Source organism: Rhipicephalus microplus, chromosome 1 (genome assembly GCF_043290135.1).
Source record: "Rhipicephalus microplus isolate Deutch F79 chromosome 1, USDA_Rmic, whole genome shotgun sequence".
Taxonomy (NCBI): Eukaryota; Metazoa; Arthropoda; class Arachnida; order Ixodida; family Ixodidae; genus Rhipicephalus; species Rhipicephalus microplus.
This window is the reverse complement of record NC_134700.1, coordinates 211,609,333-211,636,714: the sequence shown is the minus strand read 5'-3', so window position 1 is coordinate 211,636,714 and position 27,382 is coordinate 211,609,333. Positions and strand designations below refer to the sequence as shown.

Sequence of the window (27,382 nt, the reverse complement as noted above, 5' to 3'; positions counted from 1 at the left end):
GATCCTCAGAGAACCACATGCTGAACGACTGCTTACCGGATGCAGTTACGGTTTGTAACGACTAGAGACTGAGTTTTTACGAATTAAAAAAGCGCATTTTTGGCGCCGAAAGCAGGCCGGTCAAAACAACGTTGTAGGCCTCCAACGTCGTAAATGTAAGCACAATAACTGTTTGCATGAATGCAACTTACTTGAAACGAAGACTCGGGAAACCTGCATATACGAAAGAAAAAAAAATGCTAACGTCCATAATGGCACCAAGTGCCAGCAGATTAACATATTGTTACGGGGAAGATTTATTCGCCGAGAACTGGTCTTGCTAACGGCTTAAAGAGCGCACAGTCATGCAGGCCAACGGGAGAAGCTCGAGAGTCCAACCCACTACAACCACGTTTTCGTCTTCTTCATTTGGGTGCCAATTCAGCTGTGTCGGGGTGACAGTTTCATACACGTATCATCACCCCGGCCCGTAAGGCACCGTCTCGGTGCCTGTTAAATGAGCGAGTCGGCGTTGTAGGGCTTGAGACGAGAAACGTGGACTACTGCCGTTCTGGGTGCAGCGGCTGATGAGTTTGTGGTAGCGGAAATCTCGTAGGTCACAGGTGTGACCTGACGAATGACTCGGTACGGCCCGGCGTATCGCGATAGTAGTTTCTCGTAGAGGCCAACACGTCGAGATGGGAGCCACAAGAGAACAAGAGATCCCGCAGAAAAAACGGCATCTCTATGTCGACGGTCGTAAAGGGACTTCTGTGCTGTCTGCGATGACGATAACCGAGCGCGCGCTACCGCGCGTGCCGTGAGGGCCCGGGTGATCGCATCCTGAGCGTACGAAGTGTAGGATGGGTGGTCTGATGAAAGCAGTGTGTCGAAGGGCAGTAAGGGATGACGTCCGAAGAGTAGATAAAAAGGGGAGTAGCCTGCTGTTTCATGACGCGACGAGTTATAGGCGAAGGTTATGAACGGAAGAGCTATGTCCCAATCAGTGTGGTCGGTAGATACGTACATGGAAAGCATGTCCGTCAATGTGCGGTTTAGGCGCTCCGTAAGGCCGTTAGTCTGAGGGTGGTAAGATGTGGTGAAGTTGTGACGGGTAGCACAAGATCGGAGTAGGTCATCAACCACACGAGATAGAAAGTAGCGACCACGGTCTGTGAGCAGGTGAGTCGGAGCGCCATGCTGGAGAATAATGTCGTACAGCAGGAAGTCGGCAACGTCGGTTGCGCAGCTGGTTGGTAGCGCTAGAGTGATTGCATACCGAGTGGCATAGTCTGTGGCCACTGCAATCCATTTATTTCCAGTTGTAGAAGTAGGAAAGGGACCTAGCAAGTCCAACCCCACTCGATAAAATGGCTCGGCTGGAACTTCAATAGGTTGAAGAAGACCAGCAGGGGGTGTCGTAGGCTTCTTTCGGCGCTGGCAGAGGTCGCAAGATGCGATGTAACGGCGAACAGAGCGGTACAGACCCTTCCAGAATACTCGTCGTCGAATGCGGTCGTAAGTTCTGGAGACTCCTAGATGTCCAGAAGTTGGAGCGTCGTGGAATTGTCGCAGAACATCCTTTCGCAGGTGATGCGGTACGACGAGTAAAAGTTCCGCGCCGTCGGGGTGTAAGTTGCGGCGGTACAAAATGTTGTCTTGAAGCAGGTATCTGCTTAGAGAACGGTCAGCGTAACGCGATTGAAGGTGGTCAATGATGGTGAGCAACGATGGATCTCGGCGCTGTTCGTCAGCCACGTTGAAAAAGTCAGTGATGGCTAAAACGCAGGCATCGGATTCCAGATCAGTGGAGCTAGGTGGATCAACGGGGTGCCGGGATAAGCAGTCAGCATCGCTGTGCAGCTTTCCAGATTTGTAAACAACCGAGAACGTGTACTCCTGTAATCGAAGTGCTCATCGACCGAGTCTTCCTGTAGGGTCCTTAAGCGTTGACAGCCATCAAAGCGCATGATGGTCCGTGATGACTGCGAACGGACGTCCGTATAAGTACGGACGGAATTTCGCGATAGCCCAAACGAGGGCTAAGCATTCCCGCTCAGTTATAGAATAATTTTGTTCCGCTTGCGACAAAAGGCGGCTAGCGTAGGCTATCACACGGTTGGTGCCATTTTGTATCTGAGCGAGTATAGCACCAATGCCATGGCCGCTTGCATCGGTGCGAAGCTCTGTTCGAGCCGTTGGATCAAAATGAGCCAACACAGCCAACACAGGTGGTGAGGTGAGGGCGGTAATTAGCGACGCGAAGGAATGTTCTTGGTCCCTTCCCCAAGAGAAGGCCACATTCTTTTTGAGGAGATCCGTGAGGGGCCTAGCAATATCCGCGAAGTTGAAGACAAAGCGGCGGAAGTATGAGCAGAGCCCAATAAAACTGCGAACTTCTTGTGTGGAACGCGGAACCGGGAATTCTCGGACTGCACGGACTTTGTCAGGGTCGGGTTGAACACCAGTGGCGTCAACAAGGTGGCCGAGTAGTTTAATCTGCCGACGTCCAAATGAACATTTCGACGAATTCAGTTGGAGACCAGCGCAACAAAAAACGTCAAGAATTGCCGAGAGACGAGACAGGTGGCTTTCGAAGGAGGGCGAGAAAATTATTACATCATCCAGATAGCAAAGGCAGGTCGACCATTTGAAATCGCGAAGAAGAGAGTCCATCATACGTTCAAACGTAGCCGGGGCATTGCACAACCCAAAAGGCATGACCTTGAATTGGTAAAGGCCGTCGGGTGTGATGAATGCTGTCTTCTCGCGGTCGCGGTCGTCGACCGAAATTTGCCAGTATCCGGATCGAAGGTCAAGGGTCGAGAAATAGTTGGCGCCGTGGAGGCAGTCGAGCGCATCATCGATTCGGGGTAAAGGATAAACATCCTTCTTGGTGATCCGATTCAGGTGGCGATAGTCGACGCAAAAGCGCCAGGTGTTGTCCTTCTTTTTAACTAAGACCACAGGGGAGGCCCAAGGACTCGATGAAGGCTCAATGACGTCTTTACTCAACATTTTCTCGACCTCCGTCTGTATAACTTGGCGCTCAGCATGTGACACGCGATAAGGGCGTTTGTGGAGTGGACTGGCGTCGCCGGTGTCGATGCGGTGGGTTACGGCACTTGTGCGGCCCAGGGGACGATCGTCGACGTCAAAGATATCCAGGTAAGAAAACAGAACACCCCGGAGCGCCGCAATTTGGGAAGGTAAGAGGTCGCTGGATATCATTTTGTCGAGGAACGCCTTATTTTGCGACGTGATGACAGGTTTCGCCATGGTCTTAGTGTCAGGTGTAAAAGAACAAATCGAACATTCATCAATGGTGGAAAGATCGGCTAAAGTGATGCCTTGGGGAAGAACTTGGGTCGACGTAGAGAAGTTCAGAACTGGAAGTAGCACCGTGTTGTTAGCAACAATCACTATAGTATGTGGTAGTGCGATGTGGTGCGTAAGGGTCAAATCAATGAGGGGAGCTACCAGATAGTCTCCATCAGGAACGGACGGGAAGGGCGACAGAGGAACGTACATAGCAGCCTGGGGCGGTAGCCGGAGAGACTCCACGGATCGTAGCCGAGTGCGACTTGGAGGAGTGAAATCGGAGCGCAAAGGCAATTCCAGCCGTAAGATACCGGTAGAACAATCGATGAGGGTGGAGTGGGCGGTTAAGAAGTCAATTCCAAGGATGACGTCGTGTGGGCAAGCATCGAGGACTGCGAAGAGAACGGAAGTGTGGTGGCCAGCAACAGTAACGCGGGCAGTGCACATACCAAGCACCGATGTTCGACTTCCGTTAGCAACTCGAACAGTTGAGAACATAGCTGGTGTGAGAACTTTTTTCAGGCGAGATCGAAGTGTAGAACTCATAACAGATACTTGGGCACCAGTGTCAATTAGAGCAGTAACGGCGTGGCCATCAACAAACACCCGAAGTAAATTGCGTCTTGAAATTGTAGCCGGTTGAGGGTTTTCGTTCCGAGTCGTCAACGCAGCGCCACCTCCAGGAGCTGCACTCGTCAGTTTCCCGGGGAATGGCCAGAATAAGCCGGTGACGGAGAGCGGCGGCGTTGAGGGGAGCGTGACGGCCGACCCTGAGGTCACGGCGAGCGGCTAGACCAGTTTCTCTGGGCGACGACGTCAGCGTAGGACGGTTCGGAGCGTGGAAATGAACGGCGAGCTGAAGGGTCCAGAATTCGCAACCCGGAAAACCGGGTTGCGAATAGTGTCCGCGGTCCTGACGGCGATCTACATTACGAAAGCTTGGCCGGAAATACCCCCTGTTGCGACAATGGCGGGAGATGTGCCCAACTCGAGAGCAAGAAAAACAGATGGGTCGATCATCGTGCGTACGCCACTCAGATGGATTTCGGTAGCGTGGTGGAAACCGAGGAGTCGAAGCTGCCGCAGCGACAAGTGGGGCAGAGTGGTGGCCAGCGTTGTGGACAGGAGTGCTCATGGGCTGCGGCTGGGGAACCTGGACGCCCAGGTTAGCAAACTCCTGGCGTATGACGGCTTGAATGTGTGAGACTGTTGCCCAGTGGTCTTGCGCAGGGGGCTGATAGGAAGCGGGTGCCATGGCTTCCAGCTCCTGGCGAACAATCCTTGCGATATTGGCAGGAGGCGCAAGTGAAAGGGGCGCTGCAGAATCCTCGCAAGACGAAGTCGCAGCAGTGTTTGGTAGTCTCGCGATGTGGTGGGTGATTCGCCTGCTTTTAGCTTGTTCAAATCGTCGGCATTCGGATATGATGGAGTCGACAGTGGTGCAGTTCTTGCACATTAGTATGTTGAAAGCATCATCAGCAATGCCTTTCAACACGTTGCTGATCTTGTCCGCCTCGGACATGTTTTTGTCAGTCTTACGGCACAGTGCCAGTACGTCTTGGATGTACGTGACGTACGACTCCGTCGATGATTGAACACGCGACGCGACGTCCTGCCTGGCTGCCATCTGACGAGCAACTGACCGACCGAACGAATCGCGAAGCTTTTGCTTGCATGTGTCCCAGCTGGTTAATTCTTCTTCATGCGTCTCATACCAGGCGCGTGCCGTACCCCTTAGGTAGAACAGAATATTTGCCAGCATAAGTGTTTCGTCCCACCTGTAGTGCTTGCTGACGCGCTCGAATAATGCGAGCCATTTTTCGACGTCCGTGCTGTCCGTCCCGGAAAACGTGCCAGGGTCGAGAAGATGGGGGGGAATCACAGGTGATGGAGCCGGCGCGGATGGCGAGGCCTGAGTGCCAGTTTCAGGCATCGTGGCTGGAGAAAGCTGGCGTCCACTGCGGAGTTCCAGAGCTGGGTTGTGTGAAGAACCCGCACCTTCCACCAAAAGATGTTACGGGGAAGATTTATTCGCCGAGAACTGGTCTTGCTAACGGCTTAAAGAGCGCGCAGTCATGCAGGCCAACGGGAGAAGCTCGAGAGTCCAACCCACTACAACCACGTTGTCGTCTTCTTCATTTGGGTGCCAATTCAGCTGTGTCGGGGTGACAGTTTCATGCACGTATCAATATAACCATGCACTTGTCGCCTTTCCCGCAAGGTTCGCAGAACATGGTCTCTACTTTTATGCTGTAGAATGGTTACTCAAGTGTCCACGGTTGAATCAAGATATTCCTGGGTTTCTTTCTTTTCGGCATGGCGAGACGGGCAGAGCAGGAGCAGATAGCCAGACCACATAAGGCCAGAATACAGGGGATACCTGTTATTGGTAGGGTCGAATTTAATAAAAACGACTTCTCCCCTGTGGGTGAACGTCATAACAAGTAACTATAAATAGAGCTAAATATGCTAGAACACCGCATTGTTTTTTTCTTGCTTTGCTTTGTATGGTTTCGCATTCGCCAACCGCCAGTGCGGCGACGTATGCTGGGCGGCGCATTTCATTTCACTGCTTCCAGCTTGTTGTCTACCGGAAGTTGACTGAACTAGACGACTATAGGTGTAATGCACAAGAGTTTCGAACAGTCATTGTTGCTCAGTAACACGATTAACATTCTCGACCTGCACTGTGAAGTGAAGCGTAAGGATAAATAGTGCCCGTACATGCCCCCTCATTGAAGACAGACAATTACAGGCACTTATAAGCACATAGGCCCAGACGATCAAAATAGCCTTTTATAAGCACCATGAAAACTTTATGAAGCCCTTCTTAACATCTTATTCACGTTCGTATATCAATGTCGGGGCGATATGAGCTGAAGGAGCATTTGCTTGAAATTCGGTATGCAGAACGACGGCCACTCGTTGAATACGCACCGCACGATGTCGTGTTTTCAAATTCCCGTGCGTCCCACGAAGCGGCCGTGCATGAACGCTGTCGCCCTCACATTTGCACTTCACGCCAGCATTATCGCTCTCTGGGCACCGGGTTTCAATCGCCGACTACTTCCCGTGTATGGAATTCTCGGTGAAACCGAGAATTTGTTCACGGTATGATTATGATATTTGCACTGGCAACAATTTGATGAGGGCTCGTTGGTTCACATTTACTTTTTTTAAAGTCCTTGTGATAGTTCTGTGCAAAATTTGAATGTTATATTTTCACTTGGTCTTCATTCGGTTTGGCGTAGTATGCTATCGTACAGACACTGTGATGTGAGAGTTCTATCCATTAATGGGTGGTTCGTGGAAGCTGTTATAAAAGTGCGAGATGTGTATAAGACTACCGACTGTGTTAAAGACGCAATATCTTTGTTTGATGCGTTATCACGCATGAAACACGTGTGATAGTGATTGTCATATTAGCTTGACTTGTAGTCAAGAAGGCAATAAAGAAAAAAAAATGTTGGTTCCCATTTACAGCAAAAAAAGTAACAGCGCCAAAGCAACAAGGACAAGGAGCAATTGAAGACCACAGGACAAGCTCAGTGAAGAAGAGGAACACAGATAATGCAATGAGCGCTAAGATTCCAAATTTCGTTTATTGCATGACCCTATATACAGCACAGTATATAGCTCCTCTTAAAGTACACGTGACCCTACTCACATGACAAAAAAAAAGAACTCCCAAGCATTTCCCCGAGGGTGAACATGGTTAAGTGCGAATGCACGGGGTGATGCTATGAGGGGTATTTATTAATTCGCACTATTATATTTATTAATCACACTATGGTGCCTTTATGGTGTGATGGTTCCTGGGAATCGCAATTTGATCACACGGGGGAGTTTACGTTAACTCACTGGCGAATGCCAACGGATTTTAACTTTACTCCCCTCATAGCATCACCCCGTGCATTCGCACTTAACCATGTTCACCCTCGGGGAAATGCTTGGGAGTTTTATTACTGATGATGATGATTAAAGTGTAATTAACGAATTTAAGTGTTGTTTGTCATGAAGCATTTGTACACAGATACATTATATACGAAGTATTATTTATTTACACTTCACGATTTTCGTACGATGCATTAAATGCACACATCGCGAGCGCGTCACACACACACACACACACACACACACACACACACACACACACACACACACACACACACACACACACACACACACACACACACACACACACAAACTACACTACAGATTAGCACCTATTCGTGTTATCGTTGTAGCTCACGGTTAGTACCAGTGCTTTGTGATCCGAGAAATGTAGTCCAGGGCTCGCACCCTCTCCCGCTCGGCACGTTCACTGGCTCGAACGGCTTCGGGAACGTTCACTCGCCGTTGACGATTGCGAGTGGCGTCTTGACGCCGGCCTTCATCGCCCTTCTCCGCCTGACGCTTGCGTTGTCGTTCCGCTTCTTGGGCCGCGTTCGCGGCTCGATGCTGACGCCTCATCTCGGCCTCGTGAGCGCGCAGTTCACCATCCGCTGCACGCTTCGCCCGCTTGTCCTCGGCCTCGTGAGCGCGCAGTTCGGCATCCGCTGCACGCTTCGCCCGCTTGCACTCGGCCTCGCGAGCACGCAGTTCGGCATCCGCTGCACGCTTCGCCCGCTTACGTTCGGTCTCACGAGCCCTTCGCAGCGCCGCCTTGTCTTCCAACGTCGGCGAAACCACCGCGGTACCGTCACCTCCAACGACGGGTGCAGTGCTGGCATTCGGTTGTACTGCATTCGTTGTTGATGGTAGCGTTGCCTCCGGGACGTCCATCGCACGACCCGCTCTCGACGGGAGACTGAGAGAGAAGGCGGGCGCGCGAGAGAGAGGGGTGCGCGCGCAGCTGCAGCGAGCGAGGAGAGCGGAGGAGCGAGCGAAGGGGGAGGTACTATCAGCGTCACGTCCGTGGCTTATTCGGTAGAGCGTCGCGCTGCGGCCCGCCAAGTCCTCTTTCTTTTAAAGATAGAGAGAAGACTGCGGGTGCCGCCGACGGCGGTGGATGGTTTGGGGTCGCTTATAAAGTGTATTCACACTTAAAAAAAAAAACCACGCGTGTGGCGCAGCACATATGACCAGGAAAGGTAGTTTTGAGCAAATAATAAATTAACCATTTTACGTCAGCAGTTGACTGCCCACGGCCAAGAAAATCGAGCCTTTTTGGGGGCGAAGCTCCTTATAGCGGCACTTGTTCGTCCCTCGTAGCCGCTGTAGTATGTAACAAGTATAAAATTTTGAACTCCAGATGGTGCCGGTGAGAGATTTCTTCTGTGCGTTGTTGAACAATAAAAAATAGTGCTCAATGTACATACCAATGGCTGCTAATGGAGAATGGGAGACCGGAGCATTCGGCTTCTAGTTAACCCACACGCTGCGATCCCTACTAGCAGCCATTGGCATGTACATTGAGCACTATCTGACCAGAAAGGGTTGCTACGTTATACTCGCTGGTAGTAACCTCCTTAGTTTTAGAAAGGTTTAGCGAGCGTTGAGCCACAGTGCCATGAATACAAAGAACTAGTTTATACCATGAATGAACTTGAGGTGGTTAAAGGTGGGAAGTAGATACGAAGCGCAAGCCGCAAGAAAGTAAAAGACGGATTCTCCTGTCTCTCATTTCCCATTAGCAGCCATTGGCATGTACATTGAGCACGTTCTGACAGGAAAAGGTTGTTATGTTATACTCGCTGGGCGTAACCTCCTTGGTTTTAGAAATGTTTAGCGAGCGTTGGGCCGCAGTGCCATGAATACAGTGAACTAGTATATACCATGAACTCGAGGTGGTTAACGGTGGGAAGTAGACCCAAAGCGCAAGCCGTAAGAAATTGTGCGTGTGCCTCCTCTCGTTCAGTCCTTGGAATGGCCGCTGGATGGCGGTGCTTCTATATGGGGAATATATAATGAAAAGATGCGAGATGGTGGTACTTTGAGTGTTGAATAGATGGACGAACGGACACACAGACAGATGCATGGATGGACGCATGAACGGACGCAAAGGCGGATGCATGGACGAACGCAGGGACGGACGCACGAACAGACGCACGCACGGATGTGCAGATGGACGCATGGACGGTCACACAGACGGACGCATGGACGGACGGAAGCAAGAAAGAATGAACGGACGAATGCTTCGCCCCACTCTCCATCACTGACTCCGTGGATACGCTGCCGTTTTTTTTTCATGTAAAGCAACGGACGGCGTGCTCACACACAGCTTCACACATGTTAGGATAGAATTTGCCTCAATAATATCAAGCGTCAGCTGATTACGACTGTGGCCCTGATTTACACAATGGTCAAACATTGTGTCAATGTGTGACGATAGTCAAATAATGTGCTCTATAGGGTCATGCAATAAACAAAAATTTGAAGTTTAGCGTTCATCCTGTTGTCCGTGTTTCTTTTCTTCACTGTTGCATTTTTTCTTCATGCTCGCATTGTGCTGCACTTTTGCAAAATGATATTACGGAGTTTTAGACGTCACTACGCTCGTTGTTACTGCGCATGCGTCATAACGATAACCGCCGTTAGAGTTTGCGGTCCACTCACGATATGAGCCCCTTTGCGCTCATATCTAGGAGATCGTGGGCCGCGGGGCACAAACGCTATTCGAAAGCTCATATGACGCCCATAGGCAAATACTACACCCGCAACGCCCGCTAACAGCGTACAATTTTCGAAAACTCTCTATTATAATGCACCAACTCTGCGGCATGGGACAAGTGCTTGTTCCGTGGTCTGTGTCATCCTCATTACTCTCTCGCCGTTACTTTCTTTGCTGACGCATGCCATAGAAGAGGGTTCCAGAAATTTCGAACATCTGGTATTTCTTAACATGCACTTGAACCGCACAGTACACGGGTCTCTTGCATTCCGTTTCCAAAGAAACGAGACCACCGTAGCCGGAATCGAACCTGCGGCCTTCAGGTCCGCAGGCCAGCGTCGTAACGTCTATTACACGGAGGTGGCCAGCATTCATGATCTTATTACATCTCAATGGCAGTCGCCGTCCAACAGGTATCATAACGTATACGCTCTTACTGTGATGAGATGTTGAGGCGCTGAGGTCTGTTAGACGTTAAAACAAGCAAAGAGAATGTGCGAGCCAAACTGCAATGCAATCGTATTGCCACAGATAGAAATGATGCTTGCAAGTTGCATAGGTTCGCTGTACATGGTCACCCGGCAAATTGCGCTTTTCGGCGATAAACAGACGTAGAGGGCCTATTATGCCTGCACGTACGGAAAGAAACGGACTCCGAAAGAAAATTTCAGAGCAAAATAAATTCCAAAATTACCGGCTTTAAGGCCCTCCCACCATCGGCAACTGTATCTTTACCATGGCGTGTGTGACGTTATGTGCTTCATCAAGCGGCTTGTTACGACATGGCTGTAGTGTACTAGAATGAAATTGTTCAAGCACGCTTTACTCTCACGTCTCGCGCGATTGATCGAGTCAGGCCACGCGCGTCGCTTTATTAAAGCGCTAAATTGTGAATTAGATGCTTGACCAAATGCGCTGAATGATTGCCAGATACTTTACGAACGCATTAGGCTTAACTCTCGTAGCACTAATGATCTAAAATTAGGTGTCATCGCCTCTTTGAGTTCGTGATACTGCTTTAAGCTAGCACAGGCTCACTGAAACACACTCGTGAGTGTTCTTTAACGTGAAAATACTCCGCAGGTCGCGGGATAGAATTACGGCAGCGGAGGCTGCATTTTCGATGAAGGCGATAATCCTGCAGGCCTGTGTGTTCAGATTTGGGTGCACGTTAAAGAACCCAAGGTGCTCGAAATTTCCGGAGTTTTCCACTATACGGCGTCTCTTATAGTCATACCGTGGTTTTTTTTCGTACTTTAAACCCGCATGTCAATCAATTAAAGTGAAAATCCTATAGACTAAGCAAGCCATCGCACACTGACCTTCTCTTGTTTATGTTCTTTCTTTTGTAGATATATTGAAAGAGCTCAGTCAGCTAAAGGACGATCCAAAAGGAAAACACTTGAAGATACTCTTCAGTTACGGCGCCGGCGCGCACACGCAAAGTCTGATGAATCAGATAGGTGACGATGGCAAGATGAAGAAATTCGTTAAGCACATCGCGTGGTGGCTTGATCAGCTACATATTGACGGCGTAAACTTCCATCTCGAAGGACCTGGTCCCCAAGTCAGCGAAAAACATGAGATGATCACCATACTCAAATTTATCAAGGTAAGAAACACTGCCCGCTACACCCCGTGGCGTTCAGTTCAAGTCCAGCGAAACTTTCTCTCTCTCTCTCTCTCTCTCTTTATATAAAATGAGCTGTTCACTTTGCACCGGTAAACATACACCTCCCTGGTAAAACGCAACTTGAAGCTTCAAACGCGGCTTGGCGTCCACACAAGTGGGACAAAAAAAAAAAACGAACAGAAGGATCGTCATCACTCGATGACGTGGCATGTTCCCAAATTGGTGACGTCGTCATGGTGTCACGTAACGTGACGTCACATGACATCGTAACTTGGCGATTAGAGGGCCGATCATGGAGGCAGTGGGAAACCAGGTGAGGTGCAGAAAGCTTGCCATGCCTTTAATCTCGAAGGCCATGGAAGACCTCGTCAAACGCAGGAAGCTTTCTGTGGGAGAGAGAGGGAGGTGATAAGCAGATCAACTGCGAAGGAAAAAAAAAAGTATAGCTTTCGCCTTCGAGTCTCGTTAGGTGAATGAATAAATGAATATGTGGTTTATTTTTTACTACGCGTTTTTTTTAGCAGATGTTGAGTCTCTTTACAGCACCACCTAGTCCTTTTTACAGGTGTTAGAATTAGTGAGAATCGCAGCCGTGAAAAACGAATCGCCTTTAGAGAGAGATCGTATAAGCACGTCAAGTCTTGACGCGATTCACATAAGCCCGAAGTATCTTCGGGAATCGACACTGACGACGATACAAAATGAAGTCTACTCGCACTCCCTTAGAGCTCACCTAAAATGCAGTAGAAATGACGGAATTCTTCGAAAACGTTCATTTATTAGGAATATGAGTAGATGGACCTCAAGTTCAAATGTAATATGCGCATTTTCGTTTATTGTACACGCATTGCTTGATATTGTTATAGGTCGGCAAAAATTGTGGAGCTCACTCAGACAGACTGATGAAGTATACTCTGCGCTTAGTGGACGATCGGACTTCAACTCACCGAAACGTTTTTCAACGAAACTCATTCGGACTCAGATTCACTAAAGCGTTTCTCAGATGAATTGACTCCGACTCAAACTCACCAAATTATCACTCGCTCGAACTTACTCGAACTAAGACTCACTGCCTGACCCGAGTCTGAGTTAGTCCGAGTGAGTCGACTCACGAGTCCGTTAGCCTGGAATTAGCTTTTTTTGGTGATGGTGTCAATGCTCTTCACCAATATCTTCCCGTAATAGGCACCTTTTGATATGGCTCTATCGATAAGAACTGCTCTATCGCATCTTCGTAATCATCTGTGCTTATAGGACTGTTGTTGATGTTTTTGCACTAATGCTAGGTTGGAGTTACTGCCATAATATTTTTTGTATTTCACCTTCACATACTGTAACTCACTTTTCTAGTATGTATTTTGCTTACATGTTCGTAAGTTGGACTGCATTTCCTATTATATTCAATATTTGCCTATGTATGTATAGATACATATGTATATATGATTTTCTAACATATTATCTGTACCATCCCCCTTACACTATGCCCCTCGAGAGCTCTGTAACGTTCTGTAAATAAATAAATAAATAAATAAATAAATAAATAAATAAATAAATAGTACTTTCGAAATCCAGTTATCAGTTGTTGTGATCCAGTAAGGCCATTTATTGAAAAAGATGACTCAAACGAGATTTCTTTATCAATAACTTGCTGTGAAGAGTTTGATGCACAGAGGTCAAGGCACTCCCCGACGTATTTCATGCCTCTGATCAATAAATAATCAAATGGCGTATGAACGATACTGCTTTGGAATACGTGTGAGTAGACGTGAGTTGAAACACGAATTTCAGTAACGCTGATAGCAATATAATGATAACAATATAGAAGTCATAGGTCGGCAAAAAGGGTGGACTCACTTAGACTCCCTAAAAAAATATGTGTGTCACTTAGGGCACATACAAACTCTGGCTCGCCAAAATTTTTCTGGGCCGGACTCATTCGGACTCAGTGATCCCCAAAATATTATTCACGGGACTCATTCCGACTCAGACTCACGGCTCGATATGAGTCAGAGTGAGTCTTAAGCGAGTCGACGAATGAGTCAGTTCGGCGACCTGTGGACGTGACGCATGATTACCACGATCAAACATGCAGTCGAGGTTGGCCATACCTGCAGTTTAAAGCTTTGAAGCAGGAGGCCACTAGTTGTCATATGCCACGAAAATAATGAGCGCTGTAAACAATCGAGCATCACGATCAGCTCACTAAATTATTCTTGGGCATTCTCGCGAACTTTGTATATACTTGATGCTCGAAGTTTTGGAAATAAGGTACCCATTAGCGCAGTTCGTGAAAGGACTGGCTGATCGAATTCGCTCAGTGGCACTAAGAGTTTACCGCCTAAACAGAAGCACTGCAGATTGTTTCATTGTGGAAGCGACAAGGTACTTTGGGGGAATTGCACGTCGATGTAAACGACGTGATGCATATCGAATGATACACAGCCATGTGCTATTTTTGATACTGCATTGAAGTTGCGTGGACGTAAGCTGCCTCCCATCCACCTGTGATTCCACAAAAAGAAGCGCACAGGGTTCCTTGCGCATTTGCCTAAGACAGCTAGAAGGATCGAGCCATCTTGTTTTTATACTGGTCTTTACTTTCTCCCCCCGTCCAGAAAACTTTCTGTGCCTAACGTCGACGCCCGACGCCGCAATGCCTTAGAACTGGAACGAAGTATACGCAAGCGCTGACGCCGTACAAATGAAATTTCGGACACAACGCTTGCGAATGCAGGCGGCCAATATGAACCATGGATCTCATATAGAATAAATGCCCTGTTAATTCGATTTGGTGTAATAATACAGCGTTTGGACAAGTACAGAGCACGCTTCAGATCCCTGACGTCAGCAGGGTTTAGCGGGCTCGCTTTCGCTTTACTTAAAGCCTGATTTTTACTTGAATTAATGCCTCTTTTATATGCATGTTTACCTCGGACGTTGAGCGCTGGGTCGATTTGATAAAGACTGCCGAAGCTTGCACTTAGCCGAGCAAGCCTTGAAACAGTGAAAATGGACGATTCCGAAGACTAATCTAGTTGCCTGTAGGTTGTTGTGACGCAAGTTGTTTCTAGATTGCTATTATGTCGTTGCTACGGGCATTCGCTATAGGCGATTCAAGGGGGTACTCCTACGTTGATTCTTGGTGCAAAGAGGGTCGAGCAAGACCCCAGACAGTCACAGACGAGACACGGAAGTCCGTGAAGCCGAGACAAAACATCACGCTGAAACCAAGCGTTCGCACATCTCGTATAGGTCTACGGGCACGTCATATTTGGCGTAGGCCGTTCATTGGTTGGGGCTATTCTCTCAGCCGCCTTTGTCTTTCTCGTTTCCTAGCGTTCTCTGATTGCACGTACTCGGGGTCTTCGGTTCACCGATGACGCTTCACAGTCGTTTGTTGGGGTGACTGTTCCCTGCTTCATTTTTAAGGGATCAGTGGTGAGCTGTGGGAATTACCAGATTTTAGGGGCGCATAGGACGACAGCTTTCGCGTAGACCACACCATACATACCTGCAGGCCACACAAATTGCAGCTAGCTTGAGCAGCTTTGCTGTTGAAAGGGTTGATCACTAACGCAGGACCATTGACATTAAAGATGACGTGGGCACGTGATACATCCTTAATAGTGAGTACAAAGTTCCGAGTTTGTGTGTCTTTTAGACGTTTAGGTTCGAGCTGCCTCGTAATGCCACCCTCATTCCGCACAGACATTACGGCGGGAAGTGATGGACAGAAAGATGATCACGGCTCAGCTTCCTGCCTGCCGCCATACTGAGAAAAACTTCCTGTTTATGAGCGAGACAATGTCCAGGCAAGTATTCAGCAGTGCACCGTTCTACGCTCACAAATATCTTTTATCGGACCTCTAGTGCGGTTATTGCCGCTGCAGCTTTGCCACATTGGATGCTCTTAATTCGAAAACATTCAAGACGAGTGTTGGACCCAATGTTCAGGATGTTATCGGGACCATTGAAAACATGTGTCCGTGCAGGCATCTGAACTACCTCTTCCTTATGACGTTCGACTATAGACTGGATGACCTCCACTTGACAAGGCTGACCAGTGGGTTGTATAACTATACCGACCACAATGGCCCTACTACAGTCGAAAGCGTAAGTATCAAATTCCATTAAGACAGATGATTACAATAGTCGTTTAGACGCCTGACAGTTCGCGTTTTTACAAAACAAAAATAAGAGGTGTGCAGTTGAAATCATTTTGCATATTATATATACCCAAATTTGAAAAGCAATATTTCTCTAGAATTGTCGTTGGTCCTTGCCGATATTTTTTTTTCTCCCAGTCATGCTTGAAACGAGATATCCGTTAGAAATTTACTCGTTCACATTTGTGTTTTAGGCATTAGTATTTTGAAGAGAGCAATAGAACACCCGGAACATTGCAAGGAAGTTACAGTCGTTCGAATATTTATTCGTGACAAGATCCGCTGCCACTAGACCAATGCAAGGAAGAAAACAGAAAGGCAGAAGACAGGAAGGCTGACGAAAAAGTGTCTTGTTGATTACCCTGCACTGGAGAAACGGGGAAGGGAAGATGAAAACACTCGCAGAATAGAGCCATTAAACGAGTGAGAGTGAAGAAAGGAAAGTAAGATTAAAGAGGGGAGAAAAGTATGGGCATGAGAGAAGAAAAAAATATGAGTTAAAAAAGAAGGTTCACCAAAAGTTCTTAATAATTGCGCACTTAGCATTATAAATTTTTGCTGAGATGAGGAGCGAATGCTCACTGCAGAATTTACGTCTCATTGAACAACAAATATCACATTTTAATCGATTTTCGAGCAGCATTGCGTTATTGTTTGGTAGGTGGTCGTAAACCGACCAATCGGAAAACCAGAGTCGAAAAGCCCATTAGTCAACTTGGCATTGCCTGTAGCATCGCGCCATTCGTGGCTTGAATCCGCACACATGAGATAGTCCCAGAAATTAGTCAGGTATGGTCCTAAAGATGGCGTGGTTACAGCTTTCGGGAGCACTAACCAGTGGCATATGTCTAAATGAGCTCTTGCCGGTAAATTTCACAGAAAGTGGTAGAGTGCGTACAAAGTGCATGGTAGAGCGTGACGAATTGTACACAACAAACATTCACGGATATTTCTGTTGAACGCTTTAGGAGACCTGTCTAGGCAAATGGATCAACTCTGGCGTGCCCAAGTATAAGATCATACCTGGACTCGCTGTTTATGGTCGCAGCTTTACGCTCGATAACTCGAGCTACAACGGCGTCAGTGCCAAACTGAAGCAGGGACATCCACTCGGGAATGCCGCAAGTTACACCAAAACGGATGGTTACATGAACTACGTCGAGGTGAGAGCGGCCATGTCTGCCTTCTGTGCTATTTTAAATGGAAAACTACACCCAGCTTTCTTGGAGGATAGGTACTACCAGCGGCAATTGACATTCACATGAGAAGCTACACGTATTTATCGGCGTCAAATGAAACCCAAACAGCGGCGAGCATTTCCAATGGTACAGTGCGTGCTCTAAAGTTATAAAATTGACAGGTGTGCGCATCCGATTCGGCAGCGTGGCGCATATGCGCGCCGGTTTATGGTGATCAACTGAACAGCGCACACTATATATACCATTGGGAATGCTTGCCGTTGTTCGGGTTTCATTTGACGCCGATCGTAGACTCGAACACTCTTGTGGGTGTCTGTTCAGCCCAGCATTTCCTTTCTCCGTAATGAACCAACTCGCCCCAACAGAAGATATATGCCCTGCTTTCAGTCAGTAACATTCTTAGAGGGTTCTGTGTAGCATGTGCATAGGCGTCCACGGGGCTCTCCAGTGCAACGCAGCCGGCCTTTTGTCAAGTCCTAAAGAAAAGAAACTTCTTATGAAGTGATGGCATGCCTCTTACAGCGCCCTTCCAGTGGTTCCCGTCTCTCTTGGGGCTGTTCAGAATTTAAGCAGTTCTTCGCCACGGCTTCTTGGCCGCTTTTGTCATTGAAGACCTGCCTTGTCATAAGCTTGCGCTTTGAACAGTGATGGGACAAGTTCGAATGAGTGAAGGTATGGAGCAGATATGGCGAGTTCAATATACAGAATATAAAGGGCAGGGGGGGGGGGGGTACATGTGTAGTTGTGTCATAAGCGCGTAATCGTACGCCATAATAATAGTTATATGGCATAACCACAGCATTTCCCAACGTTCTTTCAGACGTGCCAGCGGGCCAACAGCAAGCAGTGGAGACGGGAATGGGCACCGTACGCAGAAACCGCGTACATCTACTCTAACAACCAGTGGGTGAGCTACGACGACAAGGGAAGCGGCGAGGTCAAGGTATAGAACATCTGCTACCTGAACGTTAACTTTTCTTAGATCTTCATTTCATTGCATGTGATATCGTCTCCCCTACTACACGCTAGTGGTCTTTATAAGTGAAGCACCTCTCACAGTAAATTTTTAGGGGCGAAGCTCCTTACGCCGTGAGTCGTACGTCCCGTGTTTGTAGTAGTAGCCACCTCTCGTTTAGTCCTTAGTATGTCCGCTGGATGGCGTTTGTTGTATATGATGAATGTATGATGATAAGGTGCGAGATGGTGGCACTTGGAGTTTTCACTAGATGAACGGACGGACAGACAGACAGACGTACGAACGGGCGTGTGGACAGACAAACAGACGTACGAATGGATGTATGGACAGACAGACGAATGGACAGACAGACAGACAGACAGACAGACGAACGGATGCACGGACGGACATATAGACGGACGAAAGGACGTACGGACGGACGGATGCACGGATGGACGCGTGGACGCAAAAACACATGGACGGACGCACGCTCGGACTCACCGACGCTTCGTTCCACTCATGATCAGTCGCTCCGTGGATATGCTGTGATTTTTTTAGATGCGAAGCTCCTTACGCCGTGGGTCGTATGTCCTGTGTGGTCGTAGTCATCGTAGTAGCCAGTCGCATTGCATTGCATGTCAACAAATATGAGGCCACACCATATCTACGGTGTGAATGATGATGAGTGGGACGAAGCGCCCCGTCTGCTCGTCCGTGCTTCTAACCGTCCATCCATGCGTCCATCCGTCCATCCATGCGTCCGCTCATCCATGCGTCCCTCCGTCCGTCCGTCAGTCCGTTCGTTCGTTGGTCTGTCTGTCTGTTCATTTGCTGGCCGTCCAATCATGGCTTTTTTTGGGTCTCCTAAAATAACAACACAGTTTAATAAATGCAATATATATATATATATATATATATATATATATATATATATATATATATATATATATATATATATATATATATATGCACATCTACATAGATTATCATCAGTCTTTGATTGATATGTGGGGTTTAACATCCCAAAACCACCATATGATTATGAGAGACGCCGTAGTGGAGGACTCCAGAAATTTTGACCACCTGGGGTTCTTTAACGTGCACCCAAATCTGAGCACACGGGCCTACAACATTTCCGCCTCCATCGGAAATGCAGCCGCCGCAGCCGGGATTCGAACCCGCGACCTGCGGGTCAGCAGCCGAGTACCTTAGCCATTAGACCACCACGGCGGGGCCATATCATCAGTCTTCCATTTGGTACTGCGTGTCTTCAGGTTTCGAGAGAAAAAAAAGTGACTTTAGGGGCCGGAGCACACTATTCTAACCTGCTTTGTCGTCTAGCGTCTTTATAATCTTTTTTTTTTGCTAAACCTCAAGATCATGGTATGTGGCACTATACGGTGTTGGTAACATGTGTGGCCGAATGTACGGCCACGACGATACACGCGAAACTCTCGTTTCCTGTTTGTGCCTTATATTGATAGCACGGTCAGCGTGTAATGGAATGGAGAATCCTAAAAGAATACAGTCACTCACTAACGGTTGCGAAAAAAGTAGCGCAGTTGGTGTGGCTCACATTTAGTACCTGCGCAGGGAGCCTTTCTGAGCATGATTACAGCAGTCGATGTGTAGGAAGAATTTTGCGCAGCGAACCATAAGCGAAAACGCATACACATACGCGAACTCGCAAATACCACGGCTTTCTACGCGGGATATACACCAACATCAAATTTAACGTCACACGTACAGCCCTACTTTCGAAATGTACGATTCGCACCAGTGAGGAGCCATAGGCGTACAGTGTGTTTTAAAGAAAGGGGCTCTCCATTTTCCAAAATTAGGAAAATATTTGTTCCCTGACTTTCTTACTGTTTTCTTTTTGTAGTGGGAGGTATCTTAAGAAGGTTACACATATCACTTCGGACAGTGATTACAGATGATAAGTGAAGTGTTTAATCAGCGGAGTTAGCTGGTTATATCAAATAGGAGAATGAAGTTTTTCATGTGAAGAATACATACTAGCTTTCAGATATAGAGAAAAGAATCTCTAGAACTCGTCACAGTGTAATGAAATTCAAAACTGAAGGACGAAACGGAAACCGAAGCACCAATGAACTAAATAAGAGGGACGACATGGTTGACGTCACTGTTCAAGAGAATGATTACATCAGCGTAGTTGTTTCGTGTTCGCTAGCGTATACGGGCCAAGCGTGCTGTAATTGTAAACGCGGTGAACACATACCACGTGACGAAGTCGATTCATTGTGGACGTAAGGACGATCACCCATTCTGGACGTCTCAAAAGAATGTGACAGCTGCACGCTTGTGCCTATTGGTTTAGTAATTCTTATATGTGGGGTTTTACGTCTGAAAACCTCCATATTTACGGATGGTGTCGTAGTGGAGGGCTCCGGAAATTTCGACCATCTGGTGTTCTTTGACGTGCGCTGACATGGCACAGGACACGGGCCTCTATAGCATTTCGCCTCCATCAAAATGCGTCCACCAGCATCGAACCCGCGACCTCCGGTTCACCAGCCGAGCACCATAGCCACCGAGGTGGTTGTGCATCCGAGGCGAACGTCCGATTCGGTCGGTGAACTTGGATGAATTTATATTTTTAGCAAGTATTACTAGAGGCTGATTTTTCCAAGGCTGTGATGGGTTATTCGCACGAAGGATTTCAATTATTCAATTTTACATCGCCGCATAACTCCACTATTTAAGAGCGCTTCTTCTTGGGTGAGTTGGAAATTCATAGCTCTATGAATATTTGTGGGCCAACTCTGACAAAGAACGAAAAGGAGACAGGATAGGGCACCAGCCCTATCCTGTCCTCCTCCTTTTTTTCCTTGTTGGAGTTGCGCCACAAATATTTATTATTCCTCTATTTAGAAGGGTAATTAGGTTAAATTTTCTGAAATTGCTGCCACAAATGAACCCTTTAGGTACATGAATATAACTGCGGTCACAAAAGAAGTAATTCTGAAGGCGTCGAACAAATATTTCATCTCCCTGGTTTTAGAGAGGTTTCAACACGTTTTTAAGGACACACGGCATAAAAATCAACATTTCAGAGAAGCATGCCTTATTGCATAATTGCGCCACGACGAAGTGCAAAACTGGTATTGCAATGCCAAGAAATGATTGTTTGCTCAAAATTTTTTATACAACTAATACTAATATACTGCGTAATATACTGCAGCCGAAATAGCTAATGATGTTTACAAACCCGTCAAGTAAGCCGGTCTTAGGCCTTTACAGCCAGTGACGGGCTCAGAAGTAATGACAACGTTTACTACCTACCTGTCATATATTTCTACAGTAAAAAAAAATATTTAGTGGTATGTAGTAAACTTTAAATGAGGGGACAGGGGGAGAGAGGAAATGCCGCAATAATATTTTTGGCCGTCCTTCTTCTTTACTGAGCGTTCAAGCTCAATTATCTTTACCCGCATTCACGAAATGCAGTTATGCTAGAATTATCAGCGAACCGTTCCGACGATCGCAATGCCAGACATTTCATTAGTGAAGGCAAACAACCAGTGGTCAGATCGAGAGCTTGGTCAATTATGCTCACGACTTGACCTTGTCGCATTCATCGCAGGTCAAATGGTTCCGTTCGCACTCCTTTGGCGGCGTGTTCGTGTGGTCGCTGGAGGACGACGACTTCGCGGGGATGTGCAACAAAGGCGAGCTCTATCCGATGCTGCAAGTCTGCTGGAATGTGATCAAAGATTACCGGCCTCTGCGCTTAAAGGTGCGCCTGGTGTTAAGCTTGCTAATATTGTCACGTAATACAAGAGTGGGAACACACACAATGATTTATTGAGGGCGAACTTGTGCCCAGAAAAGTAGCTATGTCACAAAGAAGAGTCTGCTAAAAGCGTTCCGCCTACGTGTCCCTTTCTGAACAACTACTCCGTCAGTCTTCCCGGCTCGTGCTCGTATACCGGAGGCATGCGCTGCTCTGCCTCAGATGCGTGAGCAGGCGCGAGGCACAATAGACGCCCACATAGCATCTCGTTGGTTGCGAGGCACTGCAGACGCCCACATAGCGTCTCGTTGGTTGCGAGGCATTGCAGACGCCAACATAGCGTCTCGTTGGTTGCGAGGCACTGTAGACGCTCACATAGCGTCCCGTTGGTCCTCTTTGTAAAATAATTAGTAGGAGCAATCTCTGTGGCAATATGATGCGTATTTTTTTTTTTGCATAGAGCTGTTGCGCGCATTATGTACGCACACTTTTTATCAAAAGACGTATTGGTCCTGCCCATATAGCAACCACCGAAAGCTTTCCGCACGTAACGAGGTTTTGCACTGCTTCCGAAATCGGAGGCACTTCACATGCTTTTTTGTACTGCGCCAGTGATCGGCACACATTTTACCAAGCTATGATGTCACGTGATGACGTCTTCGCGTGACGTAACGTCACGTCATAGTGAAGTGACGTTATCTTGTTCGTAGAGACGTCTAAGGCTTTCTCGTTAATAAATGAGGGAAGCGCAGATCACTGTTGCCTCACGAAGTTGTAGCATCCTTTCTTTTCCCCAAAACATTCTCCGATTGAAAAACCTACCAAAATAAAGCCTAAGTGGTGAAAAAGTAAGAACAAATGTAACGCTACATTCGGTGACAACTTATTTTGAAAGTGGAAAGAAGGCTACGGAGGCAGATATTCCGCTAATTTTTGTTGCCCCACGAGTATTATTCAGCTTGCGGCTGATTTCCGTTCTGCTCGCTCGCATCGTTAACGCATTTAAAAGAAAAAAAAAAACATGTACATGAAGAACTGGGAATGGGAGAGACATTTAGGTTACTCAATGTACATTTTTAGTTATCTATTACTAGTATATATTTCTTGTCATGGAGATACAAACAGCGCGTCTGCAGCCGTACCCACTCACGTCACGGACGCCCCGTTTACATTGAAAAAAAAAAAACAAACAAAAAAATGGTGTGCTGCAAAGGAGGCGCTGTGTAGCAAATGAACAGAAAAAGAAAAAAATTCTTGCAAAGTGAACAATAACTTCATTTTACCCACGGCTTCCCGTAGCAGTGAGTCTCGTAGTAATTAAAATGATCTTTTCTTAGCTAGGCAAGCCCGTAAATTATCAGTAAACTAAAGTACTACTTTTTCACACGGCAGCAGATGTGCACTTGGGTTCTGTCGCTTGCACAACACTGCCAATAAATGTTGCCACCGGAGATGGTGCCGTCTGATCCCATCATCCAGAGGAACATGACGTTAATAAGTGCGTGGTAAACAAATTAAACCATAACACGTTGGGCGAATTGCCATAGAAAATTATGGCGATCCCTATTTCGTGTTTCGCTGCTTCATCCGAAAGTATAGAAGAATGGCGCCAAAGGACACGCTTAAAAAATCGGCATGTCCTACACATTATGAAATCAATGGTATGCGAGGCATGCAGAAATAAGTTTGCTATGTCGCATTCTTAATATGAGCATAACGTTACGAGGTGAATGAATCTATAGTGCTCTGTAAACATGTGTAGCAATTTTATACGCATTTGCGTATCCAGAAAACATATAAATGTGAGCACTGGTTGTTCATATCACGTAACGACGCCACCACTAAGCCCACCACTGCCAGACCATGCAATGACCGGCTGAAATGTTCTTGCATCAGCCCGCGATGTTTACGCGCACACACATGACGACCACGTGTTCTGGGTCACGTGTGTGCATGTGTCCATGTGTCTATGAATTCATTTGTTTATGTGTCCATGTGTTGATGTGTCCATGTGTCACGCACACGTGTCCGATGGGTTTTCGACACTTCCTAAACCTGGGCGACATCAATGTGAAATGTCGGCACCAGCAGCAGAGCAAATTTGTTACCATATTTGGCGGAGAGGGCTTATTCACACTGAAGTAGAACGTATACAATTAAAGTGTCGAAAATCGCTGATGCCCCTTATGAAGTGATCAACGAAAGCTTTGTTCCTCGTCATAACCACGTGGTCTTACAAGACCCTATTCACATCGACAACGTCTTTCGTGCACTGTGTTAACCAAGTGTACTTGGTTTTTGAGACATCCACATTAAGGTCACCGTTAGTGATTAGTGACATGCTCTTATGGGGAGAATAATTGCTGCCAGAAGTCAGTCTACTAATAGCGTAGTTGCCAGGAAACGTATATAAGAAGTCTTCTGTGGAATCATTTTACGCTCCCGGACTCAGGTAAATGGCGGTAAACGTGACGTCACTGCCATTAGAATTACTGAGTGCAGCACAGACGTCACCGAGTGGGCTGCTTGCATCTGCCTCTTCGGCGTCTGGAGCTTAGCGCAGTACGATGCCAAGAATGTTAAATTGGTACATTGCCGAGTTTTTATGTATGGCCAAGCTGGCACATCTGCATTGAAGGCGCTCGGTGTGGACAGCACACTGAAGTCTTCTGATGTAAACAGGCGCATCAGCGTTCCGGGGTTGATATAAACCGCTTATCACCTGTGGAGCATACCTGGTGTCTGCAGCCCGTGATACGGCTACGTGAAACCCGTGTGCAGGAAAGGGTTCGTACGTGACAGGTTTTTCACATTATTTATGACGAGACCATACAGTGATATTCCATGAACTCAGTTAATCTACAATACCAATATTGGAATCATCATCATCGTCATCATCATCATCAGCCTGACTACGTCCACTGCAGGACAAAGGCCTCTCCCATTTTCGCCAGTTAACCCGGTCCTGTGCTTGCTGCTGCCACTTTATACCCGCAAACTTCTTAATTTCATCTGCCCACCTAACCTTCTGTCTCCCCCTAACCCGCTTTCCTTCTCTGGGAATCCAGTTAGTTACCATTAATGACCAGCGGTTATCCTGTCTATGCGCTACATGCCCGGCCCATGTCCATTTCCTCTTTTTTATTTCAACTATGATATCCTTAACCCCCGTTTGTCCCCTAATCCACTCCGCTCTCTTCTTGTCTCTTAAGGTTACACCTTCCATTTTTTTTTCCATTACTCGCTGCGTCGTCCTCAATTTAAGCTGAACGCTCTTTGTGAGTCTCCAGGTTTCTGCTCCGTAGCTAAGTACCGGCAAGATACAGCTGTTACACACCTTCCTCTTGAGGGATAGTGGCAATCTACCTGTCATAATTTGGGAGTGCTTGCCGAATGTGCTCCACCCCATTCTTATTCTTCTAGTTACTTCAATCTCGTGGTTCGGCTCTGTGGTTATTACCTGCCCTAAGTATTACCTGCCCTAAGTGCTGTTTATTAATATATTAAGCGGACAAAATTTATATTCGTTTGTGAGGTGATGTTACCAAATTAATCTTTTTAGTGATTAGGCTTAATTTTGGTCACGAAATAGTTCCGGTACTATTACTCCTGTCCTGATGAAACCTGAGCGGCGACAGGTCTACAACTAGGTCTTTACACTGTATGAGTTAGAAGTTTCCCGGTAGGTTATTAGCAAAGTTAAAAAATAAATAAAAAAATAAAAAAACAATTGTAAGATAAAAAAAAAACGTGCTTCAAGACTTTGATCTGACGGGCGTACCTTTCTCCCGAGCAGTGAGCCACCTTCCTCCTCTGAGCGAGGGAAGACGCGGGCGCCACACGTTTATTAGCGGTTCTCGTTATATTCTTTCTAACTCTGTATCTTCCGGTTACCTTAAGCTATCAAAATTATCCTCACGGAAAAAACCGGACTGTTGTGTTCTAAAAGAAGATATTAGCTATTTTTCGGTGGCGTTTGCAGCTCCTTTTGAAAATTTGTTTTAATGAAATGAGCTTTTTGCTGATTACCACCTTAATTAAGGGCCTAGAGTGTACGGAATTGGGCCTCCTGGTAGCCTATGGGGTGCGATTTGTTATTATATTAAGCGGACAAAATTTAAATGCGTTTGCGAGGTGATATTACCAATTTAATCTTTTTAGTGATTAGGCTTAATTTTGATTGCGGAATAACTCTGGAACTATTAAACCTAGCCTGATCAAACTTCGGTAGCGTCAGGTCTACCCTAAAGACTTTCAACTTTATAAGTAAGAAGTTTCCCGGTAGAATATTAACGAAGCTACAAGCGATCGTAAAAAACACGTGGTTCTACTGTTGTTGTTTTCACAGATTCACACTGTTTTCCGCTCCTAAAATTAAAAAATTTCGTTTGTAATAGCAGTATTTGTAGCGGTTGAACTCCTTGTATCTTCACGAACAAATAGATACCACTCTGACCCTCCGAGAACCAAAATTGCTAAAGTTATAGGTAGATATGTGCAGAGCTCACTTACCCGTGCTGCTGACACGGCCGCTCCCGCTCCCGCAGTTTGTGGTTTAATATTAATCAATTCGTTCATTGCGAATACTTCAAAATTTTGAATTATTTAACTTGGAATCTAAGCAAATTCGAATGCTCCACTATTCTTTTGAATATTTTTGGCATAGCTCGGTGCAACAATGGGGAGCTGTATCAAATTGGCGCAATTGGCGCAGCTGCCGTAGCCCTGCAGTAAGTCACAATTGGCTCTATTAGATAAATAACCGAGATGTTTGTGCATGCCAATGAACTGGGAGTATTAACACTACCGTTAAATTCAGTTGTTTGGCATGCACACATGGCTGCAATCAATGAGGTTAGAGTGTAGAAGTAGAACCTGGTTTTTGATAATAAAAATATTGTTGGAAATTGTGTATGTACTTGATCTTCTTTGGTCAATTTTTTGTTTGCACCACACTGCTACTCTAGTGAACATTGAAGTTCCATAGGTTATTGATTATTAAAAGAACTATGTTTGTTGTGCACTTATATTCCCGATTTTGAGCATAAAATTCATGTCTTTCTCACATGACACTGGATTAAACACATACGAAGAAGACCAAGAAGGGGCTTGACACACATAAGCGCTCGCTTACAAAATTGTTGGCTTAGAATGGTTTTGCTTGACTGTGTCATGCAAAACCATTGTGTGAGACAATTTTAACACAGTGACAGTGTTGGTTTTGCATGACTGTGTCAAGCAAAACCTACATGAGCAAACAGCTACCCTAGTGATCTTTCCAACCTCTTAGGGAATATTTTTTTTGCACAGCACACAACTTTTCCCTCACTAAGAATAAATTTCATTAGTAGCACTTTGTAGAACACGCAGCAACAAAACAGGCTAAGTGTTTTTTTAAAATTAGTATTAGCAGTTTTTACATGAACATTCATTACAATAACCTGAACATTTCCCCATTCCACAGAGCCAAAACGCGCATTAAATTGCCCATCCTCACTGGCAGGAGTGTGATCGTGAACACATGTTGGTGTCCGACAGGAAAACAAACAAGTGAGTGCTAACGCAGGCATTCATTACGTGTTGTGACGCAGGGCAGAATAACCCCGTGTCCCAAAAAACAAGATTTGTAAGTTCCAGGCAATCAATACATACTGCCACTTTTCTACGTAGGTAGCATGAGCTCAACCTTATGTTGTGATACATCTAGGTATACAGGTGTATCACAACCTTAGGTTGTGGTACATCTAATATTGGAATAC

At 46.5% G+C, this 27,382-nt stretch overlaps 1 protein-coding gene across 1 annotated transcript in view; it reads left to right on the top strand.

Annotated features, from left to right (window-relative positions):
• Positions 1-24,333, top strand: part of LOC142766957 (chitinase-3-like protein 2) — a 30,396-nt gene extending 6,063 nt beyond the window's left edge. The window contains exons 4-10 of the mRNA XM_075868155.1: positions 11,266-11,525; positions 15,255-15,358; positions 15,539-15,659; positions 16,681-16,875; positions 17,732-17,854; positions 21,474-21,626; positions 24,076-24,333. Of these exons, the coding sequence (XP_075724270.1) occupies positions 11,266-11,525; positions 15,255-15,358; positions 15,539-15,659; positions 16,681-16,875; positions 17,732-17,854; positions 21,474-21,626; positions 24,076-24,333 (1,214 nt within the window). The remainder of the gene's footprint in view (positions 1-11,265; positions 11,526-15,254; positions 15,359-15,538; positions 15,660-16,680; positions 16,876-17,731; positions 17,855-21,473; positions 21,627-24,075) is intronic.
• The last annotated feature ends 3,049 nt before the right edge of the window (positions 24,334-27,382 follow it).